The 26,901-nt window shown below is 38.6% G+C and overlaps 1 protein-coding gene across 2 annotated transcripts in view; it reads left to right on the top strand.

Annotated features, from left to right (window-relative positions):
• The window catches only part of NUP155 (nucleoporin 155), a 48,592-nt gene extending 22,085 nt beyond the window's left edge, over positions 1-26,507 (top strand). For both annotated transcript variants that reach the window (XM_077816771.1, XM_077816772.1), the window contains exons 19-35: positions 1,362-1,428; positions 3,244-3,362; positions 3,585-3,688; positions 7,267-7,400; positions 9,115-9,306; positions 10,081-10,219; positions 12,447-12,582; positions 13,378-13,531; positions 13,806-13,910; positions 14,089-14,243; positions 16,009-16,138; positions 16,810-16,923; positions 17,509-17,629; positions 20,456-20,566; positions 22,128-22,264; positions 24,578-24,684; positions 26,057-26,507. In XM_077816771.1, the coding sequence (XP_077672897.1) occupies positions 1,362-1,428; positions 3,244-3,362; positions 3,585-3,688; positions 7,267-7,400; positions 9,115-9,306; positions 10,081-10,219; positions 12,447-12,582; positions 13,378-13,531; positions 13,806-13,910; positions 14,089-14,243; positions 16,009-16,138; positions 16,810-16,923; positions 17,509-17,629; positions 20,456-20,566; positions 22,128-22,264; positions 24,578-24,684; positions 26,057-26,195 (2,164 nt within the window). In that variant the 3' untranslated portion in view covers positions 26,196-26,507. The remainder of the gene's footprint in view (positions 1-1,361; positions 1,429-3,243; positions 3,363-3,584; positions 3,689-7,266; positions 7,401-9,114; positions 9,307-10,080; positions 10,220-12,446; positions 12,583-13,377; positions 13,532-13,805; positions 13,911-14,088; positions 14,244-16,008; positions 16,139-16,809; positions 16,924-17,508; positions 17,630-20,455; positions 20,567-22,127; positions 22,265-24,577; positions 24,685-26,056) is intronic.
• The last annotated feature ends 394 nt before the right edge of the window (positions 26,508-26,901 follow it).

The raw sequence follows: 26,901 nt of genomic DNA, 5'->3' as shown, positions 1-26,901 counted from the left end.
AACAAGAATGCTCATCACCTCACAGGGCTGAGCCCCTAATTTGTAGCCTTCTTGGTTAACGGATTTTTAAAAACCGTGTCCTATTCTGAGCAAGTTGTTAGTGCTTACCAGTAATAAATAATAGTATTATTGATCTCTAGTATGCTGGACGATAGCACTGCAGAAATGGGGATTTTGGCAAGTTGTACCTTGCCCTCTAACAATGTGGTAGTAGGAGGCCTGTTTAAGAACAAAAACCCTCTTTGGTACTCTACAAGTACTTCCTTTAAGAAAAAAATGTGTTTTATGGCATATCTCAGGGGTTTTCAACCTTTTTCTTGCTTAGGCCCCCCTCTACATGCTACAAAAACACCAGGGCCTGGTGGGGGCGGGGGGGAAATGGGGGCTCCAGGCTGGGGCATAGGCATAGTTTTACTTCTGTTGGGGGGGGGGGAGGGCTGGCGGGGCTCGAGCCAGTTCCATACAGTAGGATCCAGGGAGGGAGCGCCACCTCCACCCCCTGACTCCCTCAGTAGGCCACCCAGCCTGTCTGGGCTGTGGAGGGATGCAACCAAAAAATATAACTCCAAGAGGGGACTCAGTTCAAAAAGTCTGAAGTCCACTCAGGATGCAGGGAGGCTGTATGCGGGCAGGGGAGTAGCTCAGGGTGCAGGTAGGGGTAGCTGGAGGCTGTGTGCAGGCAGGGGAGTAGCTCAGGATGGTGGCAGGGGTTTGCTAGGGGCTATGTACAGGCAGGGAGAGGCTCCCAGTACAGCTCCCAGATTCAGCGGGATGGGGGGTACTGGGGCTTCCGGCTTCAGCCCCCCACTTCTCCTGGCTTGGGACGGGGGGGCAGGGGCACTTGGCCATCTTCAGCCTCACATCGATCCCAGCTTCAGGGACTTGGTGGGACGCCGGCTTCAGCCCCGCACCATTCTCGGCTTCAGTGCTGGGGCTCAGGGCACCGGGTTTCGTCTGCGGAGTTCCACGGACCCACAACTGAGAACCACTGGTATATATGATAGTTGCCTGCCTATTCTCTCATCTTCTGAGACTACTATTAGCTTATGTGCAAAATAATTTGAGGAAATCAAACCTAGTGTTCTTAAAGCACATAAAGAGGCTTTGTTTCTTTAATTGTAATTTGTGCCTACCTCATTCTGAAAGGTACAGAGCTTATGCTCACGATTTTTTATGAATAAAGACCCTGATTTTTACAGGTTGAATCTTTGGGTTGGATTCAGGATGAAGGGAGGGTTTTTTAATTCATAAACATTGGCAATTTGTATTAAGAAATGGTTTAGAAAAGAAACAATTTTTCAAGGCCAATGGCATTTTTGTTAATTTATTTGGTGTTAACATACTTTTGTCTTGTATTTCAGAAATATTTGGGATGGCAGTATAGTAGTTGAGAAAGTTTTCAAGAGTGGTAACCGAGAAGTTGTTGCAGTAAGTGGGAGATTATTTGGTCTTTTAAATCTTCCTTAAAGACTTTATTTATTTCTCTCTAGCACTTTTACATGTCCTCTCTTATCAGTGACACTGCATTGTGATACTCATCGCATTTTCGCAGAAACAATAAATATTTATTGATTGTATTTAATTGTTCTTTACAGGAGGACTGGGAAGGGGATGTAAAATCTTTCATGTCTAAATTACTAGTTTAAAGTTTTATCCAAATTAGTGGTGCCTAAAAATTACTAGCTGGTATGTTTGGTGATTTGTATGAAATCCATTGGTCTTAGTCTCCTAATACACATTATTTCAAAAGAATACCCAAACTGTAATTTAGTGCATCCTGTTTCCTTTGCTGACAGCCCCAGAAGAATGGCTGAGCAGAAATTGATCTAAACCTTTGTGTAGCGTCCTAGCTTGTGACAGAGTGAGTCAACAGAAGAGCTCTGCATCTCCATACAGACCTTTGCAAGGTTTTAGAGTAGCAGCCGTGTTAGTCTGTATCCGCAAAAAGAAAAGGAGTACTTGTGGCAACAAGAGAGTATTTCATTTCCCGATGGTGTCAGCTGGCACCAATATTCTCTTTAAAAATGCAAGGAAAATTATATATAATATGCCTGCAAATGTTCTAATAAACAAAAATCTGCATAATCTCTGATATTCTAGTCTTGAGCTTCTACTGAGTCTATGTGGCAAAATGTGTAGTGGATTTCTGAGTGGATAAACTTCTGAGTACTAAATTAATGCCAGCCTCATCTTCTTATTCAGCCAAATCTAGGTTTGGACTGCGGTCTTCAGGTGGAGCATGATAGTTAAGGCTATGATTTTGGCATGGAAATTTTTATAAATTTCATGGCAAAGTTGTGGGGAGAGGGAAGAAAAGTCACAGAAAGGTCACCAATAATGTAGTTTTTGCTACATCAGCATGCACAAGGGCTTTTAAGTAGTAAAAGCAAGCTTACCTTATTCCAGGCTTTGCAGCCTTGCATACATGGTCTAAGTGCCACTCGGGTTTGGCATGTCCTCCCCTCATTTCCATCTATGGAGGGGCATATGCACCAAACCTGAATGGCATGGTGACCATGTGCTCCACATTGCGATGGCCGAGTGGGGAGCCAGATATGGGTGCTGGAAGGACTGCAGAAGTCCAGCATGACCATCCTGGAGTTTCTTTCTCCACCACCTTCTTCCCTCCTCTGACCCCCACTTCTTATCCTCCCTGCTGGTGAGTCCAAGGTCCTCAAGTGACGGATCCATCCCAGACTCACCCAGTCCCCAGCACCAAGAGGAGCCGCCGCTGCAGTTCTGGCAGGTAAAGGCCCAACTGCCAGCATGCGGCACAACACAGAACAGGACCCAGCCAGGATGCTGCACGATGCAGAGTGGAAGCTGGTGCCAGCTAGCCAGGCTGTGGTGTGCTCCTTTCCAAAGAGGTTTTAAAAGGTGGTGAGGCCCCTATTTAAAAAGAGCGGGAGGGAGATAATCGTCCTCCCCGCCCCACGTCTCTGGCACCTATGGAGCCAGGCCCAGCACCATGCGACAGATGCTGTTGCTGCAGAGTGAGTGTGGGATGGGCTCCTTACAGACTTCATTCAGATTCATGATTACTTTGAACACCGTGACCTCCATGCCAAAATCATAGCCTTAATAATAGTGCATTAACTCCACATAGCACTTTCAATATGTTGTCCTTTTGGTCATATTGTCTTGATAGTTTTTATTCTTTAGTGACCGTTTTATATCTCTCAGCTGAAAATTTAAAAGGTTCAGAGATTTGAAATGTAAAGAAGCCCTCTCCTTCTCTTGCAGATTGAAAGCAGTGTTCCATCGCACATGCTAGAATCTGTGCTACAAGAACTAAAAGGTTTACAGGAATTTCTGGACAGAAATTCACAGTTTGCAACAGTAGGAGCTCTTGGAAACCCAAGGTAGGATTGAATATGTTTGGTTTACAAAAGGCATAGAAGTGCTACTTTTTTGAAAATTATTCCATATAGATACAACAATGCTGTTCAATTTGGCTTAAAGTGTTTGTTACCTCTCTAATAAAACATATCTACTCAAACTCTCAAACGTAGTTTTTAGTTTCTTTTTAAAATAAATGTTCAGGGTTTGCACTAATAGCTTCTTAATTTATTTTGGAATTGCAGTTTTAGCACCCCAGCTAACCTGCAGCAGAGGTTACTAGGGTTCATGCGGCCTGATGGTGGAAGTTCTCAGCAAGTGCAACAAGAGCTCCAGAGGAAGTTCCATGGTAAGGGAAGTACTCTTGAACAATGAGTAGCAAAAGGTGGTGCATCCAAATGGTAATCTCTCACTGCTGTTCCAGTTAAGAGCCTGAATAAAAATGCAGAACTGGCTTTTCTGAGTAAACTGTACTCAGAAGTAAGAACTGTACAAAGAACGATGTAGTCTGGGTGACATCAACTGTTCACATTTTGCTCTTCATTTCTGACAATATATATAATATTTTGTCAGTACCAACATTTCTGCATTTATTTCTATGGGGAAATTGGTGTGGGCATTTCCATATGGTTCCTCTGGGGACGAAGCATGTGCCCAACATAAAAACTCAAATGTAGACTTAGCAACACTTGCTAGTCTTTCTGCTTTGAATTTGATGGGTGACATCACTCATCACAGAGTACAAATGTTTATCCTGTTTAGGATGAGTTCCAACTGGATATAGTAAGATTTAGTATTCAAACTGACTCCTTAAACAACTCACAAACATAACTTTTGTCTGTAAAATGAATATCAAATTATTAAGGACAGTAGCATCTAGCTATCAGAGGTATAGCAAACCACAGGTCACATTTCCCATGACATTTCAATAAATTAAACTAATTAAAGAAGTTTTTAAGCTGCTTTCTCCTCTACGAAGAATTAAGTCAAAATCTTGTGTAGTTGCATATGTTTTCTCAGTCCTATTTCTTACACTCAGAAGCACTGGGATAAAATAAAAGTTAGACTGTTGTCTGTACTCTGGTCTTTTAAAAAAAAAAAAAAAAAAAAGGCTCCAGAAGTGACCCTGGCAATTAGTCTAGTTAGCCTAACTTCAGAACCAGGCAAATTGGTTGAAACTATAGTAAAAAACAGAATTATCAGACACGTAGATAAACACAATATGTTAAGAAAGAGTCAACACAGCTTTTGCAAAGGGAAATCATGTCTCACCCATCTATTAGAATTCTTTGAGGGTGTAAGCAGGCACGTGGACAAGCGTGATCCAGTCAATATAATGTACTTGGACTTTCAGAAAGCCTTTGACAAGGTCCCACATCAAAGGCTATTAAGCAAAGTAAGGAGTCATAAGATAAGAGGGTAGGTCCTCTCATGGATCAGTAACTGGTTAAATGATAGGAAACAAATGGCAGGAATAAATGGTCAGTTTTCACAGTGGAGAGAAGTAAATAGCAGTGTACCCCAAGGATATGTAATGGGACCAGTTCTGTTCAACGTATTCATAAATAATCCAGAAAAAGGAGTAAACAGTGAGGTGGCAGTTTGAAGATGATATAAAATTACTCTAGACAGTTTAGTCCAAAGCTGACTACAAAGAGTTCCAAAGGGATCTCAGAAAACTGGGTGACTGGGCAACAAAATGGCAGATGAAATTCAATGTTGACAAAATGCAAAGTAATGCACATTGGAAAACATAATATCACCTAAACGTACAAAATTATGGGGTCTAAATTAGCTGTTACCACTCTGAAAACATTGGCTTAATGTGCAGTGACAGTCAAAAAAGCTAACAATGTTAGGAACCATTAGGAAAGGGATAGACAATAAGAAAATATCACAATACTACTATGTAAATCCTTGGTATGCCCACACTTTGAATACTGCATGTAGTTCTGATGGCCCCATCTCAAAAATTATATATTAGAATTGGAAAAGGTACAGAGAAGGGCAACAAAAATTATTAGGGGCATGGAATGGTTTCCATATGCAGAGACTGTTCATCTTAGAAAAGAGATGACTAAGCGGGGATATGATACTGGTCTATAAAACCACGAATAGTGTGAAGAAAGTGAATAACAAAGTGTTATTTATCCCTTCACGTAACACAAGAACCAGGGGTCACCCAATGAAATTAATAGGCAGCAGGTTTAAACAAACGTAAGGAAATACTTCACATAACTCACTGTCAACCTGTGGAACTCATTGCCAGAGGATGTTGTGAAGGCCAAAACTTAACTAGGTTCAAAAAAGAATTAGATAAGTTCATAGAGGATAGGTCCACCAGTGGCTGTTAGCCAAGATGGTCAGGGATGCAACCTCATGCTCTGAGTGTCCCTAAACCTCAGACTTCCAGAAGTTGGGACTGGCGGACGGGTTGGATCATTCAGTAATTGCCCTATTCTGTTCTGAAGTATCAGAACGGTGGTACCAGCCACTGTTGGAAGACAGGACACTGGACTAGATGGACCATTGGCCTGACCCACTTTGGCCATTCTTATGGTCTTTCTTCCTTTTTGTCACAAGTCTCTATACATAATGGGGTCCTCTGTCCATGAATAGGGCTTCTAGGTGATACAGTAATACAGATAATATCTGTGCCATGCTAATTCATAAAATTGTCTGTATTTGTTAATCATAGTACGTAGCAATTTACCTTTTCTAAATGGTGTAATAATATGAATCCAAGCAACTCTTCTGTGAGGTAGGTCAGTATGTATTACTCCCCATTAATTGATGAGATAACTGAGACTTGCAAAGTCCAGCCATCAAGAAGATAGCAGAGCTTGGTTTAGAACTCATGAATTCCTGTCACCCAATCCATTAGACTGTGCTTCCTCCTTAAATACAGGTTTTAGACCTCAGCCAGCACTCAGAAACCAGACAGGATGAGGGGTTACTCACAGAGATGCAGCATGAGATCAGTTCACTAGCTGTGTGGTGCACGTACACAGCAAGGATCAAAGTTCTTTAGGTTTCTTCAGTTTACTAATTCTCTCATGCTTTCACTCTCATTTCTGTAACAAATATTGCCAATAGTAAAAAACAACAACCTTTAAATAGAATAAAATGATCAAGTGCCTATTAATGTTTTGTTATATTTTTCTGTGTGCATGCCAAAACTCAAAAAGTTTCTTTCCAAACATAGTTGTGGTTTCCAAGTGACCAGTAGTGGTTGCATCTTCACAACATGCAAGCACTTAATCAAAGAAGTGAATTAAGGACATCATAAGTATTACATTGCCTACATAGTCAACATATTGTATCCAATATAAAGATATTCATATTTCATCATAACACACCCTTAACTCCAATCCATGGATTGGTTTTTTTTTCCTTTTTATTTTTGTTACTTAGATTTCATGTTTAAGGGATGCTGTTAAATAGAAGATGCGATTAGTTAATGCCTTACTATTATCAATAATTTATTTACATTACCATAGCAGTCATAAGTTAAGGAAATTTCTAAGTAAATTATTTATAATTGCTGTTTCTAGAATAATTTAGTATAGTTCATTTAATACACTTTTTTTTTAATTTATGATAAATTATTAATCTGGACTTCTATTTGAGGCTGGTCAATATATGAAATCAGTATGCACATACAGAACTATGTTTATTTTTCAAAAAGGTCTTCTGTTGTGTTTGTAGTTGGAGATGAGTAGTGACAAATTAGTATCTGTTTTGGGAAGTGTTGAGATTTAAAGATCCACACAAACAGGAATGAAAATGAAACATCAAAGAGAGAGGAAAAAACTCCTTAAAAATATGGGGAAATGTCATTGTAAAACAAAAGTTGGCATAGTAACTCAAGAAGACCACATGTAGTACCTGAATAGAAAATTACCCATGATCTATTCAATGTTACAGCAGAGGCACAGTTAACGGAAAAGACCTCACTTCAAGGGATCCAGCAACTTGTTCACAAAACCTGCCAAGCTTTAGCTTTGTGGAAACTTCTCTGTGAGCACCAATTCAATGTTGTTGTAGGTGAGCTTCAGAAGGTATGGTATAAACTTTACTGAACAACAGTCTGTTTTTTAGTTGATTGCATTTAACAAGTCTGGACTTCTTAAATATGTATTTTAAACAATTAGTCTAATCCATTTAAATGGACTTCACAACCTATACAGCATGTACAGAGATTTCTAGAGTTCAGTTTTCTTGGTGTTGCAAGTATTCCCTTAAAATAAAATCTAACGTGTTGCTCTCACACCCCAAACTAATTAGCCGATTTGAAATGCTATTAAGTAATATTGGATTTGCTTTTTTAAAACTCTGCTTAGAAGTTAATATTGAGTTTGTTTTGTAATCACTTTGTCCTCACTTTGCCATTGAGCAAAGTCTGGGAAGTGCAGAGTGAAGACAATGGGACTGAAATGAGCCTGCATAGAAAATTCACTCCCTGCCTTCTGGCTTGCAAAGGTCTAGCAGAGGAAGAAAGGCCCAGGTACCAGAGGCTTCAAGTCCCAGCAGTTTTGGGATGCGAAAGGCTGTTCAGTCCTCGAGGAAATTTGTGGAGGAACTTCTGCTGCTGCCACCATTGAGATAATTGGCAGATGTGTCAACAAATGCTGCAGCGAGTAACTCAGGAGACACCTTTGGAATCTAAAGCCTATATGAAACACAGTTGATTTCAGTGACAGAGAAAGTAGAACTGAAGTCACCTTTATAAAGGAAAGAAAGTAACTACATTTGTCTTGTGTAAACAACATGGAGTGTTCTAAGTTGCCCATCAATAACAGTTTTAATCAAAGTTCTTTTGTTTGGCAATGAAAAACATTGCACCATTAGCACCAACCTAGCACCAGCAGTTAATTTATGAGCATAAGTAATTCTGTCCTGGTGATAGTGAGGATAATTTTAAATATGATTTGCAGAAGTGTGTGTGTGTACGCGCTGAGGGAAAGTATCTTTGTTTTATTTGTTGGTTTAAAAAATGGACATGGGAGTTTTCTCAGTCCCCTACTTTTGAGGTTGGGAGTGATTGTTTTAAAAAAAGAAGCATTTCTCCAGTGTTTGTCAAGAGTTAGTTAACTAGCTGTTTAAAACTAACAAAAAAACCTTTCTCTTGCATTCTTGCAGTTTTCAGTCTCTTGAGAGATAATACCACTAGTTTGCAAAAAGATTCACATGACCAGATATTTATATGATTTTTTTAAAAAACAGGATGATAATCTTTAAGACTTTATACAAAGAAGCAAACAAGGGTGCAAACATGCATAATTTCCTTTGCGTCCAAAGTCCTTTGAGTCAGCAGTATTCATTTATCCATCTCTCTTAGATAGATATATGGGCCCCAGTCCTACAGTATCTGAATGTCTCACAATGTTTAACATATTCGTTGTCACAACAGCCCTCTGAGGTAGGGACATAGGATTATTCCCCCCGTTTTACAGATGGGGAACCGAGGCACAGAGACTTAAGTGAGACAGACTTCAGGCCACACAGGAAGTCCTTGGCAGAGCAGGAAATTGCACTCTGCTCTTCTGAGTCCCAGGCAAGGGCCATAACTGCTGGGCCATCCTCTTTAATATAGTATTTTCTATTTTAATCGTTAATATGCATTAAAAAATGTGCATTGATTCTGTGAATTTTGGTCATTGAAATTTTTTTGTTGGGAAAGCAGCTGAATTTGCTTCTATTATAATAGCCCTGTTTGGAAATGTGAGAATGCTGCAGCTTTGGAAATATAATGGATTTTTTTTCTTCCAATAGGAATTTCAAGAGCATTTGAAGATTACTACTTTCAAAGACTTAGTAATTAGAGACAAAGAGTTAACTGGAGCACTCATTGCCTCTCTCATTAACTGTTACATCAGAGATAATGCTGCTGTGGATGGCATCAGTTCACATTTACAAGACATATGTCCACTTCTGTACAGTACTGATGATGCTGTCTGTTCCAAGGTATAATGTACTTTCGATTATCTGTGGTGAAAGTGAGAGGTATTCATGGAAGGCAGAATTGTTCTGTATAATTGTTCTTTTGCCTTAGCAAAATGCTATTGTGCATTTTATATTAATGTGTATATATTAATATGTATCCTCTTGGAGCTCAATGTAAGCCTAACAGAAATTACTTTAAATGTGCTGATTATCATTAGTGGTCTTCCATCCAAACTTGCAGAATATTAGGTAGTGTGATCAAATGAGCACAAAATGTTTGTGCTCTTGACTGTCAGATTTATTTGCCATTAAATGACATGTCATTTGGTAGTGATACAATAGCTAAATGCACATTTTCCATTATGAATCTACTTTTAATTGCATCTCCAACTTTATTTCCTTTAGATTTATGTAATAGTTAAAAAGCCATGTATATAAAACCTCTTTTGCCCTAACATTTAAGCAATCTTACAACGCTGTAATCCACCCGGGAGCATTAAAAACAAGCGTTCAAACAGGAACTAATTCATTCATTTCAGTCAGCCAGTAAACCAGTAACAAAAACTTCCTTTTGTCCCTTATTTTGGTTACAGAATCTTTCTGCCTAGAACTTGACATGTTGTCTCTGGGCAGAGAACTTTTTTTTTTTTTTTTTAAACTTGAAGTGATAAGGTCCGTAGTACTTCAGGCTTTGAAACATGTGAGTTAACAGAAACTGAGTTATTGCAAAGAAAATCTTCATGACAGTGTAACTTAAATTAATAAGGACTTAAATTTCCAATTGTTTTACTGTAGGCAAATGAATTGCTTCAGCGGTCCCGACAGGTTCAGAGCAAATTGGAAAAAGAGAAGATGCTAAGAGAGTCATTGAAGGAGTACCAAAAGATCAGCAATCAAGTGGACCTTTCTAATGTCTGTGCACAATATAGACAAGGTGAGAGGCAAACAGCACTGGAAACTTGACAACTTTTGAGTTCAGTCTTTGGTTCAGACCCCATTTTTACCTCTTTTTGGCACTTCAGATCAAAGCATAGTATTCTTGGAGTAGCCGAGAGATAATCCAGAAAAATATACATATAGGTAAGAAAAATGAACACATGGAGTCAGAGGAGCTTATGTACAAATTCACATTCTAAATATGTTAACTCTTTGCCTTATTTTATGCTGTTATTGATAGTCATATTTCAGGATGGAAGGAATCTAAGCAGCTCATTTACATTTGTCCATCAATAGGCCTAATCTGTAATGATTCTTCTTTTCACCATAGAATCATAGGACTGGAAGGGACCTCAAGAGGTCATCTAGTCCAGCGGTTCTCAGCCAGGACTCTGGGGCCCCCTGGGAGGCGCAAGCAGGTTTCAGGGAGTCTTTCAAAATAAACCAGAAAGCAGGGCCAGCATTAGACTCACTAGGGCCCAGGGCAGAAAGCCGAATTCCAAGCCCTGCTACTCGGGGCTGAAGCCAAAGCCCGAGCACTTAGCTTCACAGAGTTCCTTGTGGTGTGGGGCCCTGGGCAGTTGTTCTGCTTGCTATCCCCTAATGCCAGCCCTGGCTTTAAATCTGCTGAAAAACAATTCTGGTTGCACAGATGGGCCATGGAATTTTTATAACGTGTTGGGAAGGCCTCAGAAAGAAAAAGATTGAGAATCCCTGATCTAGTCCAGTCCCCTGCACTCAAGGCAGGACTAAGTATTCTCTAGACCATCCCTGACAGGTGTTTGTCTAACCTGCTCTTAAAAATCTCCAGTGATGGAGATTTCACAACCTCCCTGGGCAATTTATTCCAGTGCTTAACCACCCTGACAATTAGGAAGGTTTTCCTAATGTCCAACCTAAACTGCCCTTGCTCTAATTTAAGTCCATTGCTTCTTGTTCTATCCTCAGAGGTTAAGGAGAACAATTTTCCCTATCCTCCTTGTACCTCCGTCAACCTTTTATGTACATGACTATTATGTCCCCACTCAGTTTTCTCTTCTCCAGACTAAACAAACCCAGTTTTTTCAATCTTCCCTCATAGGTTATGTTTTCTAGACCTTTAATTGTTTTTGTTGCTCTTCTCTAGACTTTTTCCAATTTGTCCACATCTCTGCTGAAATGTGGCACTCAGAACTGGACACAATACTCCAGTTGAGGCCTAATCACCACAGAGTAGAGCGGAAGAATTACTTCTCGTGCCTTGTTTACAACACTTCTGCTCATACATCCCGGAATGATGTTTGCTTTTTTTTTTTTTTTTTTTTTTTGGCAACCGTTCTAACTGCTGGCTCATAATTAGCTTGAGATCCACAATGATCCCCAGATTCCTTTCTGCAGTACTCCTTCCTAGGAAGTCATTTCCCATTTTGTGTGCAACTCATTGTTCCTTCCTAAGTAGAGTACTTTGCATGTGTTCTTATTGAATTTCATCCTATTTACTTCAGGCACTATACTTGTTGAATTTGTTTGGGTTTTTTAATACATTCATGGTTGAATTTCTGATTTTAGTGTTTTGTTATCCATTCCACAAATGGATTGTTCTGTGCATAAAGAAGTTTTCCTGATGTCCATTAGTGTCATGTTTTTTATTTCCCTCTGGTTTTTGAGCAAATTTCATCCATAAATAGCTTATTGTTAGCCCTTGCATTTTATACACATCAAAATCTTCTTTTATTTATGGCTTGTCTTGATTAGATTTGAGCAACTCAGGCATATTTTTCCTATTTAAAAAATACTCCTGTGCACTGTTCCACATTTTCTACACTAAATTGCCAAGGCACTTAACCATTTGGTAAAATTCTTCTAACAAAACACTTAGGGTAGAATTTAAATGGCTGTTTATTGTTGCAGATGTTGTCTCATACTATACATGTTGTTGAAAGATCATTCTGTGTTAACTTAGCATTCAGAGAAAATGAATTCTTTTTGTAGATAATCATACAACTGCTGTAATATTCAAAATGTTTTGGGCCCCAATCCTTCAAATGTATAACTTTAAGCATGTCAATAGTCCCCCAAATTAAGCATGTGCATAAGTGTTTGTAGGATCAGGGCCACTGGGAGTGAGGGGAATTCTGGCATTCTAAAATGGGAAGTGTGCAATATATTAGTTCAGTATTGTATAGTAGTTCGCAGTATGTTTAATATTGTGATGGACCAAACTCTCAGTTCTTCCTTATCTCAAGTGCGTTTCTATGAGGGTGTGGTGGAACTGTCTCTTACTGCTGCTGAGAAGAAGGATCCTCAAGGTCTTGGACTTCATTTCTACAAAAATGGAGAACCTGATGAGGATATTGTTGGACTCCAGGCTTTCCAGGAGAGGCAAGTTTTCAGGATATACGGGCAATTTTATTCAAGGCACTTTACTCATAAGAACTTTTCCACTGATTTGGGTGGGATGATAGATAAGCCTTCTAGAATTAAGAGCAGGGTGAGAACACATTTTTCTCAGTGCATGTTTCTTAGATAGTGATAAGATGTGCCATCTTTATTTTGGCCAAAAGGTTAACTGATCGTAGGTAATAAGATATGGTTTGGGGAAGGTTGTCTGATCTAAACTTTATATAATTGAATTAACCTGTAACTTGTTAAAAAAAAAAAAAAAAAAAAAAGGGAATTGTGGATGATATTCAGGATTATAACTGCCCCCCTTTACAGCACTATTGTTTGGGGGCAGCAATGACTTCAAGAATATCTGTAAAATGTTTGCCAGGTTTAGTCATGTTACTTTTTTAATGGAAGATGCTCCATTATGAAAAATATGACCTGACTGAGGAGTAGTATTCATAGTGTATAGCCCTTAAATTATTTCTTATTGGGAATAAGCACCCTCCAAGGCCTTTGCACCCTGCCCTCCTAACTGAAAGGAAAATAGCATGTTAGCAGTTACTACTGAAGTGGGGGATTTGCACAACAAAGTATTTGTGAGGAAGATCATTCCAGAGGAGAGAGACTGGTAGTAAATTACATTGATTCAACTCACAGGGTCCTATAGAAAACCTTTCCTTTTAGTTTCAGAAATATTTTTTCAATGTATATAGTAACCTATTTTGTGGGAACAAGGATCTCACAGATATCTGTAACTTAAACTGTTCTTTCTCTTGCACCTACTTGCAGGTTAAATAGTTACAAGTGCATCACTGACACCCTTCAGGAACTAGTAAATCAAAGTAAAGCTGCTCCTCAGTCTCCCAGTGTGCCCAAAAAGCCAGGCCCTCCAGTGTTGTCATCTGATCCCAATATGCTGAGCAATGAAGAAGCGGGACAGCATGTAAGAAATTTACAAAAGAAACCTAGTTACAACTATTAAGGAAGTTTGTACAACATATTGTTGCAAAGTAAATTAACAGAGATAAAGTCAGGACTTGAAATGAATTTGTTTCAGTATGTGAGAAGATACGGTGTTCACAGAAATTATTGAATGTTAATATAGATGTTGGCACATATAAATATGCAATGTTTGTAAGCCCGGTGACAAAGACTTTGAGCTATTTATGAAATGTGAACAGTTCTGGAGTAACATCTTTGAGCTTTTCTTCCTTTAGTTTGAACAAATGCTAAAATTGGCTCAGCGTTCAACAGATGAACTCTTCTCTATTGCTCTCTACAACTGGCTGATACAAGCTGACCTTGCAGATAAACTGCTACAGGTAAGATCATGCAAAACAAACATAGTCACAAAAATATTTTGTAGGGTACTTCTATTAGGCCCAAAGAGTTGATTGTAATACTGGCTAAAAACACACACTAGGAACAGAGAAGTTTTTAAGGATGCTTTTAAAAAAAAAAAAAAAAAAGACCTATCTGTGGTTTATATGATTCCTGCAGATTACCTCCCCATTTCTGGAGCCATATCTGGTGCGTATGGCCAAGATTGATCAAAACAAAGTCCGTTATATGGATTTACTGTGGAGATACTTTGAGAAGAACAGGAATTTCAGTAATGCAGCCAGAGTGTTGGCTAAATTGGCAGACATGCACAGGTATGGACAGTTTGTCATCAGTGTATTATTCCTAGTATTGAGATAATAAAAGAAAAGTTAATTTGTGTAAAGACTAAACAATAAACAAAAACCTAAAATATTATTTTTAACCTGGCTACTATTAGAATGATAAAATGGAAATTGTTGCATATTTTACACAGAAATAAACAGGTTACAGAATTAATGTAGTTGTAGAATATTGACTGGTAACTTAGTTACATTGTGTATTTTATTATATAGTTTTATATAATAATTGTAGAGTAGCAGAGGAAGAAATGTCTTACAGATGGGCACATACAAAGTGGTTATTTAGTTACACTTGGAGTCAGTGTCAGAGCCTGGAGAATTTAGAAGTCCTGATTCCTATGCTCCCTTTAGTATAATTATTTTGGGAACAGTCTTGGGAACACGCTTTTTTACAGGATTACTGGCCTAGTGGATAGGGGGAAGCAGTAGATATGATATATCTTGACTTCAATAAAGCTTTTGACACAGTTCCACATTAGAGAGACGAGGTGGGTGAGGTAATATCTTTTATTGGACTAACTTCTACTGGTGAGAGTGATGAGACGTGTTGATCAATAAAATATATTAACTCATCCACCTTGTCTCTCTAATATCCCGGGACTGACATGGCTAGAACACCATTGCATACAACAGTTCCACATGACATTCTCATAAACAAACTAGGGAAATGTGGTCTAGATGAAATTACTAAAAACTGGGTATTATAGTACTGACAACTAGTTGAAATACGTACTCAAGGAGTAATTATTAGTGGTTTGGTGTCAAAATGGTAAGGGATATCTAGTGGTGTCCCACAGGGGTCAGTCCAGTATTTTGACTTGGATAGTGGAGTGGAGAGTATGCTTATAAAATTCTCAGATGACACCAAGTTGGGAGATATTGCAAGCACTCTGGAGGGCAGGATTAGAACTCAAAATGACCTTGACAAATTAGTGAATTGGTTTGAAATCAGAAAGATGAAATTCAGTAAAGACAGGTGCAAAGTACTATGCTTAGGAAGGTAGAATCAAATGTGCAACTACAAAATTGGGAATAACTAAGTAGGTGCTGAAAAGGATCTAGGGTTTATAGTGGACCACAAATTGAATGTGTCAACAATGTGATGCAGTTGCAAAAAAGGCTAATATTCTGGAGTGTAATAACAAAAATGTCATACATAAGACACTGAAAGTAATAGTCACACTCTACTTGGCACTGGTGACTCCTCAGCTGGAGTACTGTGTCCAGTTCTGGTCGACACACTTTAGGAAAGATGTGGATAAATTGGGAGAAACTTGAGGAGAACAACAAGCATGGTAAAAGGTCCTGTGCTTGGTTATTCTGGAGAGAAGATTGAGGGGGGACCTGAAAACAGTCTTTAAATATGTTAATGGCTGTTATAAAGAGGATGGTGTGAACTGTGTCCTTCCTTTAATGGACATGGAGAACAAGAAGTAATGGGCTTGATCTGCAGCAAGGGAGACTTAGATTAGATTTTAGGAGAAACTTTTTAACTCTAAGGGTAGTTAAGCTCTGGAATAAGCTTCCAAGGGAAGTTGTGGAATCCCCATCACTGGAGGTTTTTGAAAACACCTGTCAGGCATGGTCTGGACAAACACCTGTCAGGCATGGTCTAGGTTTACTTGGTCCTTCCTCAGCACAGTAGCTGTTCTAGACCTCTCAAGGTCCCTTTCTGCCCTACATTTCTATGATTCTATGTTCTAGGCACGTGGCTTACAATTGAATGTTTCTTTTACAGCACAGAGATTTCACTTCAGCAGCGTCTTGAATATATTGCACGTGCCATTTTGAGTGCCAAGAGTTCCACTGCCATATCATCGATAGCTGCAGATGGTGAATTCCTACATGAACTAGAAGAGAAAATGGAAGTAAGAAAAAATGAAAAACCATTTTCCTTAGTTGCAATTATTATTAATCATGTTTATGGTACTGCCTAAGGACCAACCAAGAGTGGGGGCCTGATTGTGCTAGGCATTGTACAAACACAGAGCAGCACAGTCCCTTCCCTGAAGAGCTTAAAATCTAATAAAGAAGACAGACAGGGTGGGGGAATGGGATATAGCACACAGCAGAGTGAATTGTGTAATGGCAGCAAACATCATGTTAGTTCCATAATTATTTTTTGGGAGGTGGGCTTCATTAGGGAGGAAATGGAAAGAAAAGTTAGGGGCCGAGGGCATTGGACGGAAGGAGAATGGACAGGACAAGAGAGGAGGGACAGGACAGGGGAGAAGCTATGATGAAAAGTTAATGTTTCTATTAATATCAGTGTTAGCATAGGTCTTTTGTATTATTGACAATTACACTATTTTTTTTTCTACTGATGTAAATGCAAAAACAGACTGTTTAGGCTGAAATGCATTGTCCCAGTAAAAATCAGCGGATCCAGATTCACTCACTTTACTAGGATTATGTCTTTACCATATACTCATGGAATGTCTGTATTCAAATGTTAGAACCAATTCTAGGTTTTTCCAAGTTTCCATAGCTTTGGATGAAATGAAGGACTCTTGAATTATCTTGATTTTTTTAAAACTAGGTGGCTAGGATACAGCTACAAATAGAGGAAACATTACAACGGCAATATTTCCATCATTCTTCAGTACAAGATGCAATTTCCCAGTTGGATTCTGAGCTGATGGACATAACCAAGGTGATTAGAAATAAGTTGATGTTCACCTGACTGCTCAAACTACTCATGCAAAAGAAGATGCAATATCCCACTCCTGAATATAAGCTTCTCTAATATCTGAGAATGACAGATTCCAACAAATTGTTTATCAGCTATTAGCCAAAACAGTCACAGTGAATTCAGCTTCCTGTTTTCAAAATTTATATATATTTAGGTTTAGCCTGTCTAATCTTATATTTTCATATTTTACCTTCAATAATTTCATCTCTCTCTTTGTGTTGTCGGCTGTAGGAAACACATATTATTTACAGTGCATAGCTTCTTTGGTTTTAGAGGTGTTGAATTGGCAAACACTCTATTTTTTTCTTAGCTTGCTTTAAAATTTTAAGATTGTATGGTGATACAGAGCTGACTTGATTCAATACAAATGCTCTTCATGCAATATCTGTCAATGGCTATTAAAATGCACCGTCTACTATTTTGGCTTTGTTTCACTTTGTGTATGGTGCATGTTAATGAATAACTGTTCTATTTAATTTCACTCAGATAATAAATCGTGGTGTTTTGTCTTGACTGAAATACCAAACTCTGTCTTTTTTATTGCAGCTGTATGGTGAATTTGCTGACCCTTTCAAACTCTCGGAGTGTAAGCTTGCAATTATACATTGTGCAGGGCATTCAGACCCTATCTTGGTGCAGACTCTTTGGCAAGAAATAATTGAGAAAGGCAAGTCTTGACAGACTGGGACTGAAGTAGCTTAGAAATATAGAATAACTGATAATGAAAGCACTTAGTGCCAGTGATCTTATGCTGCTGTTAGTATCCTATCCACATGAGATGTTAAGTATATCTTTTAGGAATATTCTGCAGTATAGATTTCATTGAATGTAAAACCTAACTTCAAAGCCTTTGAATTTTGTAGAAATTCAAAGGCTTATTATTTAAACAAAAGAATAGTACAGGATGAGGTCCTCATCCTCTGTACTCCCATGTAGCTTGTTTTGGGATTGGGGCTTGAGTCTGTTTGTATTGCAGCAGTAGAAGTACATTTTCTTCCAGTTGTGGACATGGCAGCTGAATGCTCCTCATTTCAATCATTCTAAAGATTTAGAAGATGTGTTAACAGTGAGTGGAATGCAGCTGTTAAACACAAAGACATGTTATAACATACGTAGGAAAAAAATCACTTATTTTCCATTATAATAATAAATATGTTCATTTGTTAGTAGCATTATCTATTTACACAATTTTTTTTAAAATGGCTTTATTAAATGGTATGTTGAAATTGAACTGTCCTTGGGTTTTTGAGCCTGCCTATTAATTCAGTAATGTTAACATGATTGTTTCCAGTGCCTAACGAAAGATAGAAATCAAATATTTGTACAAACAAATCTCAGGATGATTTACATGTACATGTGACTTGAATAACCCACGTTATAGATAGGCATTTTTTACAGCACATCCTCCCACCCAATTAATCATCTTACTCCCCTTCATTGCCTTATAGAATCATAGAAATGTTGGAGTGGAAGGGACTGAGATAGGTTATCTAATCCAGTCCCCTGCACGGAGGCAGAAGTCAAGTATTATCTAGACCAGTGGTTCTCAAAGCACGTCAGCCACTTGTTCAGGGAAAGCCCCTGGTGGACCGGACCAGTTCATTTACCTGCTGCTTCCACAGGTTCGGCCGATCGCGGCTCCCAGTGGCCGCAGTTCGCCGCTCCAGGCCAATGGGGGCTGCGGGAAGCGGCACGGGCCCAGGAACGTGCTGGCTGCCTTCCCACAGCCCCCATTGGCCACGCTTCCCGTAGCCCCCATTGGCCTGGAGCAGCGAACTGCGGCCACTGGGAGCTGTGATCTGCCGAATCTGCGGACGCAGCAGGTAAACAAACCAGTCCGGCCCGCCAGGGGCTTTTTCTCAACAAGCGGCGGACCAGCTTTGAGAACCACTGATCTAGACCATTCCTGACAGGTATTTTGTCTAACCTGTTCTTAAAAACCTCCAATGATGAAGATTCCATATGTAGTTTGTTCCTGTGCTTAACTAACCTTCTCAGTTAGGAATTTTTTCCTAATCTCTAGTCTAAATCTCTCTTGCTGCAATCTAAGCCGCTTACTACTTGTCCTATCCTCAGTGAATAAGAACAATTTATCACCCTCCTCTTTATAACAACCTTTTGCCCTATTTGAGGACTGTTATCATGTCCCACTGCAGTCTTCTCTTCTCCAGACTAAGCAAACCCAATTTTTTCAGTCTTTCCAAGTAGTTCAAGTTTTCTAGACCTTTAATCGTTTTTGTTGCTCTCCTATGAACTTTCTCCAGTTTGTCCACATCTTTCCTGAAGTGCGGTGCCCAGAACTGGACACAGTACCCCAGCTGAGGCCTTACCAGTGTTGAGTAGAAGAATTACTTCTTGTTTCTTGCTTACAACACTCTTTCTAATACATCCCGGAATTATGATTGCTTTTTTTGCTTTGCAACAGTATTACATTGTTGACTCCTATTTAGTTTGTGATCCACTAGGAAACACCCCTCTCTTCCTCCCTCCCCCCTCATCCTGTACCAATTATGTGCAACCATGTCTCTCTTCAAGGAAAGTCTGGACATAGCGTTCTCTGGAGACAGAAATGAGTTGCCAAATGGCAAGTGAAGATCCTTCTAGAGGGCAGAGTGTGCTGCCACTTCTACCCCCTGCTGACCTCAAACCCCTGATCATCTGCTTGGCAGAGCAGAGCTCTGTTTATACTTCTCTTGGTTGCCATTATACAGGGGCATTTCTAAAAGAGATGGCTTCAGAAATCCTGCAGACTTTCATCTGAAGGTTTCAGGATAAGGAAATCTTAATCAAAATGTTAAGTAAAGCTATGCTGAGAAGGATTAAAACCTCAGGTGAATTTAGTGTTTATGAAAGGTTGCCAAATTGACCTCATGGAAACTGAAGTCTTCTGTTTATCCAAAGAAGAGGTAGAGCACTGGTTCTAGCAGGGCAGGCTTCCCCACCTGGCTCTGCCAGTTTGCCTTAACCTCTATAGTGAACAAGTAGTTCACTTTCCTTGCCCACTCAGTCCTTGCTTTTGTACTGGAGACTGCCAGGAAAGTTGTGTCATCGTTGATGGTGATTTTGCGATGTGTGCACCTTTCCACTGAGTATTGGCTTGAAACTACAGTTCATTTCACATAGGTCTCCCAAAAGCTATTGGATAAGACTTCTTAAGATATTAAAGCCATTTGGTCATGTATATTAGTGAATTTATGTGAAATTCCAGGGAATACTAAACCTATTCATATAACATATATGCATTCGTATGAAATCTGAAAGTGTATTTGCATTTCTACATGCATACATACTGACTTCCCACCAACAATAAATGGAGTTGTGTGTATGCCCTAAGAATATAAAAGTCAGGGTTAGAAAAGACTTGCTTGAAGTGTTAGTGGTAAATGCAAGTACAACACTGTAGTAAGAGGTAATAGCTGTTTTTTTTAATTTACTTACCCTCCATAAACTTTAGTTTTAAAGGTAGATTATATGCCTAATTGTTCTCTTTCAGAGTTGAGTGACAGTGTAACACTGAGCCCAGCTGACAGAATGCAAGCTCTTAGTCTAAAGATGGTATTGCTTGGAAAGATATACGCTGGCACACCTCGTTATTTTCCTTTAGGTAAGCAATTTAACAGAGTAGTTGGAAGAAAAATAGGCATTATGGCAATGGGTTCAAATGTACTCCCTAAGCATTGAAACATACATGTTTTATTCAGTATTTAAACTTTGTATGATGCTAATTAAAAAGCAACTAAATTTACCAGTATATATAGATGCTGTTTTTGCATATGTTAAATAAATGTTAGCTTTACATGCTGTACTCTTTATACAAGACAGAATCAAAAGAGCATGGTGAAACAAGTTTTTTTCAGATTAATGGAAAATTACCTGTCTTTTTCTTCTGAAAAGAGACAATTGTAAGATTATGTTTCTAAAGAAAACTTTATTTCCTCCGCTGTCTGTAATATTTAATCACTGTTTTTATATGTTAAATTTTCCCTTGTGGCTGGAATAGTAAAATGAAATCAATTTTCATTGAGGTTTACTATTGCGAAGACAATAGTGATTGAGGTTGTTGAGTAAATTAGGGAATTCCTGATGATGGGTTTTAGGGCAGATGGCTGGTCATTTCTTTGTTGTCCAAGAGTAAGAATTTGGACAATGGGGTTGTGGTGCTTGCTTATTATCACAGTCACTTTGGAGGATGATTGGGGAGAGTGGCTAGAAAAAGAGAATAGATAAGATTGTAATGGAAAAACAGATATTAATAATACAGATATGATATGGCAATTCTTATATTCCTGGAACTTACCTATGATTAGTACTTTTCACCCAAAACTGTAGCTAATCTAAGTTCTGAAATGGTCTTATTTTGCTCTATTCAAACAGCTGAATTTACTTTTGGACAGTTACATAAACTAGACATTGAAGGGTAGAGCCGTCTTTCTATTCACATGCTAAATATATGCATTGTGTGTGTGTGTGTGTTTTGTACAGTTGTTAGATTCTTTATGTATCTACTTGCCATATCTATATATTTTATATATCTACAGAGGCAATTCCATGAAGTATAATATATGGGAACTCTGTGTCCTGTATTAGATTGGGGTCTGTGTTTCTTCTTTGAGATACTCAAATCCCATGGTGAAGAGGTTGTTTGTATAAAAACCTGCATGGATATATGTCACTCTAAGCTTTTGCAAATACGAGAGTTTTATGTTACCGAGAGTTAAACATGGTATGGATGTGCTGGTATTTTGGATAAAACAGACTAGTCTGGCAATCTAATAGCAGTGTGTTGTGCTGTCACAGGGGAAAATCAGAGTTGGGCTCTTGAATTTCCCTGGACAACAGCATAGCCTGAAAGTATCACAAGGACAATGTGCTAAGCCTTTAGTAACATCGTGTTGTTGCTCCTGAGTAATACCTCTTGTGATGCTCATAACAGCATCTGACTGTGGAAAGCAACCCATCTTGCATATCCTCTCGGCCTCAGTTTTCCCATTTGTAAATTCTGGGATAACTCTTACCCACTTTGTAAAATGCTTTGATCTCCACAGTTGAAAGGTTCTGTGTAAGGAAGACATAACTTTGTGTAGATACCTAACATTAATTAGTTTTGTTAAACTAATATTAAAGTAAGATGGAACCTAAACAGGCAGTTCTTTTTTTTTTTTCAGATTTCTTAGTGCAGTTTTTAGAGCAACAAGTTTGTTCTTTGAACTGGGATGTGGGATTCGTAACCTATACTATGCGGGAAATTGGAGTGCCACTATCTAGGCTACTTGAAGTGTATGACCAGTTGTTCAAAGCACGGGTAAGGATAAAATTTGAGCTCAAATATTATCTTCAACATTAAATTCTAAAATTTTATATTAAAGTTAAAATGAGATGTATCAGACATTTTAATAGACCTTGGGATTTCGGAATATCTTACTAGTTTAAAAAATAAAAAACTTCACTGTTTCTGATCCTAGTATGTGAGGAAAACTAAACTCTGATATTTCTGTTACTTCAGCTACAGATGATTTCCTGCCTATCATAAATAGGATTAAAATTATTAGAATTGCTGCACTTCAGCATGGACAACAGGTCTTGGATTCCTGAATATGATTTTCTTTTTTCTTAGAGGTAGTTCATAATGCCAAGGTCAACAGAAACAGACAAACTATTTCATCTTTCTTAGCTTATTAATTTCCCTGGGTTGTGACTGGCACAAATAATAAGAATCACTTCCTGCGTGTTTAGTTCATAGTGTGTGTTTTTTCTGATTAAAGAACAAAGATAATCTATGTGGTTCATTTTGCCCTGTCACTGGCTCCAGGTATAATCTATTGAGGGGTCCCTGCTGCTCCTGACAGATGCTCCTCAGATTGTCCCCGGTCAGAGTAGTTCTTGGTGTGACCAGTTGTCACCCCTGGGGTGCAGTCTGGGAGCTGTGGGAACCACAGCGCCCCTCTAAGACACACAGCTGGGTTGGGGACACAGCCAGCCTCACCCAAGCCCTGTAATCACCCGACTACCCGACAGCAGGTAGTAACGCTCACCCAAACTGGGCTACCTGAGTGTAAACAGCAGACACCAGCCAGTTTCCCAGCTCCCCAGGCATGTCCCTCCCTCAATGTGGAGAGGAATATGCACATGTGTGGTAACCAAGCTGAGATATTTCACCAGACACTTCACTTAAAGGCACACTGCTTTAGGTTAGAACATAAAACAAGCTTATTAACTACAGAAAGATAAATACTAAGCAATTATAAATGATAGCAAACAAATCAAAGCAGATTACCTAGCAAATAAACAAAACTGTAAACTAAACCTAAAATACTAGAAAGATTGGATATGATTTAGGAATTTCTTACCCTGACTGATGATACAAACAGGCTTGCAGATTCTCAAGGCACAGCTTGGGCTCCCCACCCCTGGTCCAAGTCCTTTTCCTTAGAAGCTTCTCTTAAGTGTTGAGTAGTGGGGAGTGAAGAACCACAGATGATGTCACTCCCTGCTTTAACATATGGCGGGAACCTTTTATTCCAAAAACAATTCCTAGCCCAGTTTGTGGGAAAATACAGGTACCCAAAATGGAGATCAGTGTCATGTGGTCTGGTCACATGCCCCTTGCATGCCCTACTGCTTCATAGCAGCCATTACTTACAGGTTGTCTGGAGCATCCCCAGGAAGGCTCACCAGGTGGGGGATAACCTTCTCCTAAGGCCTGTTGTTTTTCCTAATGGCTCATTACCCTGAATGGGCCCTTCACAACCAGCTATCTGGGCTGGAAGCATTTTGCCCAGTGGGTGTCACCCAGGTGTAACTACATTTGAAATATAGATACATAGTCAATATTCACAACTTTAGATACAAAAATGATACATGCTTATAAATAAGATAATATTCAGCAAATCATAACTTTTCCAATGACACCTCACATTACTCATATTGTGCAAAATGCATCGCCATGATGCCATAATCATAGCATCATAATATTACTGTGATGAATATGGGGTATAGTGTCACACTTGGGTCCTCACCTCTAATTGAGTCTAGCAGTCTGCTTCGGTCTCTTGACTGTGTTTGTGGAGGCAGCCTGCTGCAGAGCTGTCACCCCTTCTCTATCCCAGGCCTTTCTGCCTCTCCTTCCTTCTCTGTAATTTCTCCTTTATAGCAGCAGGCCTTGTTTCCTCTATTGGCTGAAGCTGTGGGTGCCTGTCTCCATAATTGGGAGCTGTGGCAGCTACATGGGGGTGTGGTCAAGCTCCTTCCATGTAAACAGGAGAGGCTCTCCTAACCTTTCTGTCTATGCTCAATATGGTGTTTGTAGACCCCATTACATATCCATACCCTACCAAACTATTCAGTAGTTCAGAGTGTGTTTAGAATTATACAAAGTCTAATATTTACAATACTGTTTGATGAATTTCATGTGTTTTACAGTTTCCCTAGTGGAAACCCATGCAAGTAAATGAACATCCAGTTCCCACTTTTTTTTCATTCTTTTGCTGTAATAAATCAAACATTTAAAATATTGCAGTAATGCAATTTTTATGTACTGACATCCTCTACATTTCCCTATCGATGAATCAGAATTAACTTAGTACTGCCTCCCTAAATTGATGTAATCTTCTTTTAGGATCCGTACTGGAATAGAATGAAAAAGCCTTTACACCTTTTGGAATGTATTCATGTATTATTATCGGGATATGTACAAGACCCCAACAAAGTGCTTAACTTTGAGAGGTAACTATGAACTATAAACAAATGTTCCACAAAACTTAAAAATATACTCTCAAGTTATTTGTTTTGGAAGCTCCAAAGCCCTTTGGGTCACTGATTTTAAAATGCAACTCAAGGTAGAGTCACCAAAAGTCATTGTTACTCTTACAGTTGTTCAGAGGTATGTATTGGGTAGTTTTAGGTGATGGGGGCTTTAATTATTATGGTGCTTGTTTTTAAACAAATTGTGTCTCACTTTTAAGTAAATGTTTTTAGTTCTTTAAAAATGAGGACTCCCTCGAATTACATCAAAAATTGGCTGCCTCTTGAAGCTTTATGTTCAAGGATCAGATTCACAGTGATTGTGGTAAATCTTTAGTGGCAACTGGCCCTCTCTGTAAACAACTTTCAACCATATATGGTACACTTACGGTATTTTTGGTGTATATTTTATGAACCTATTTTCAATTTTATACTTGTCAACTATTGATGGAGCTTAACTAAAATCCATAGGTTTGTGAAGAATTTACTTAGGTGTGAGGTGAAATCTTGGCCCCATTGCTCTAATGAGAAGTTTCGCTATTGACTTAACTGGGGTTAGGATTTTACCCGTGGAGTATGAATTCTTCTACCCTTGGAAATAGTTCCTCTGCAACAGGGTTCAGACATATCGGCAGGATAGTGGAGGGAAGCTTGCAGTAAATCTGTCCATGCAATGCACATTCTGGGAAATGAGGACTGTTTTCCAGGACTAACAATCCAGCATCCTTTTACAAGCATAAGATTTCACTTAAATAAATAAAATTAGAAAAGCATATCTTTAATTTTAGGCTTCCCCTTCCTGCTATTGAATCATGTTTATATCTGATTATTTTCAGTTTTTTCATTCCATTTTGTATATGTAAATGTACTTTTATTTACAAATTTTACATTGATGTTCACAAATTTCACTGAATAAAACTAGTTGTTTTGCAAAATAACATTGTTTCCTAACAAGTCAGCATAGTTCTTCTGAGGCATCCCTGAGTGAGGGGGTACTTCTAAATTTATTATTATTTATTAGATAAAAACACTGGAAATTATTCAAACAAATATTTCACTCCTGAACTGACAAGAGCTACAAATTTGGTTTTTGAATTGCTGCAACTGTTAAAACTCAGGTAAATAGAAATGATTTAACAAGTTCCCCAGTATACTTCAGTCACAAACATGAGATTTAAAATATTTGCTTTTCATTAACTATATGTTAGAAAAATTAAAGTTAGCTGATTTGGGCTTTTGTTATTTACAGATTATTCCATTACTATCTGAAGGAATCCCACTTCCTTTTCTTACATGAATTTTAATAAACAAAAGCCAAAATGAGTTTTCTTGACAATGTTGTTTTTCTTTACAGACGACGATTCACTAATGTATGTTTGGATGCTGTCAGTTGCTACCTTGTTGAACTTCAGTCTATGAGCCCTACACTAACAGTGCAGACCACTATTGGGAATTTTAAATCCCTACAGGCTAAATTAGAACGGCTTCATTGACTAAGATGATAAAGAACTGTTAGTCCAGAGAAAATGAACTGTTAAATGGAAGCTCAGATGTCTGCACTGGAATCTGGAAGAACAAATGCTCAGAAGGAAGTAGGGGAAAATTAAAGTTCCTGCTGCAATTGATTATTTGTGTGTTCTATGCTCTTACTAATCTACAGATTAGAATAGAATGTATATTTGCCAAATTATAAATTTCTTTTGCTACCACCACATTTTTCTAACAATGGAAAACTTTTTTTATACTGCTGAAATAAAATACTTTGTATAATTGCTCCCTTGAGGATTAAATGTATTTGGAAAACATTTTTTCTTTTTTTTTACACTAAACATAATTTACGTAATGCAGTGGAGGAAGTACTGGGATGCAATCTCAAAAGTGATCATACACTATTGACAAATATGAAAAACATGGAGATGGTACTGGCAGGCAGCAAGAAGAGAATTACAAACTGGAGAAAAGTTGTCTAGCTGGCCTCAGACCTGGTTAGATCTAGGGTTAGCAACACAATCTTAAAAGTATCTCTGTACATGATCCTGTATAATGGCTAACCTTTTGATAAAGACAATACGTTCCATGCCTGCTATTTGCACAAAAATTGCCACCATAATAGAATTATTAGGACTATATTTCAGAAACTAATGACATAATTTGCTTGATCTGGATTTGAAAAAAAAATACACTAGTAGAAGCCTAGCA

This window comes from Eretmochelys imbricata, chromosome 5 (genome assembly GCF_965152235.1).
Source record: "Eretmochelys imbricata isolate rEreImb1 chromosome 5, rEreImb1.hap1, whole genome shotgun sequence".
Classification (NCBI taxonomy): Eukaryota; Metazoa; Chordata; order Testudines; family Cheloniidae; genus Eretmochelys; species Eretmochelys imbricata.
Note: the sequence above shows the minus strand (reverse complement) of the source record. Positions and strands in the feature narration are given on the sequence as shown.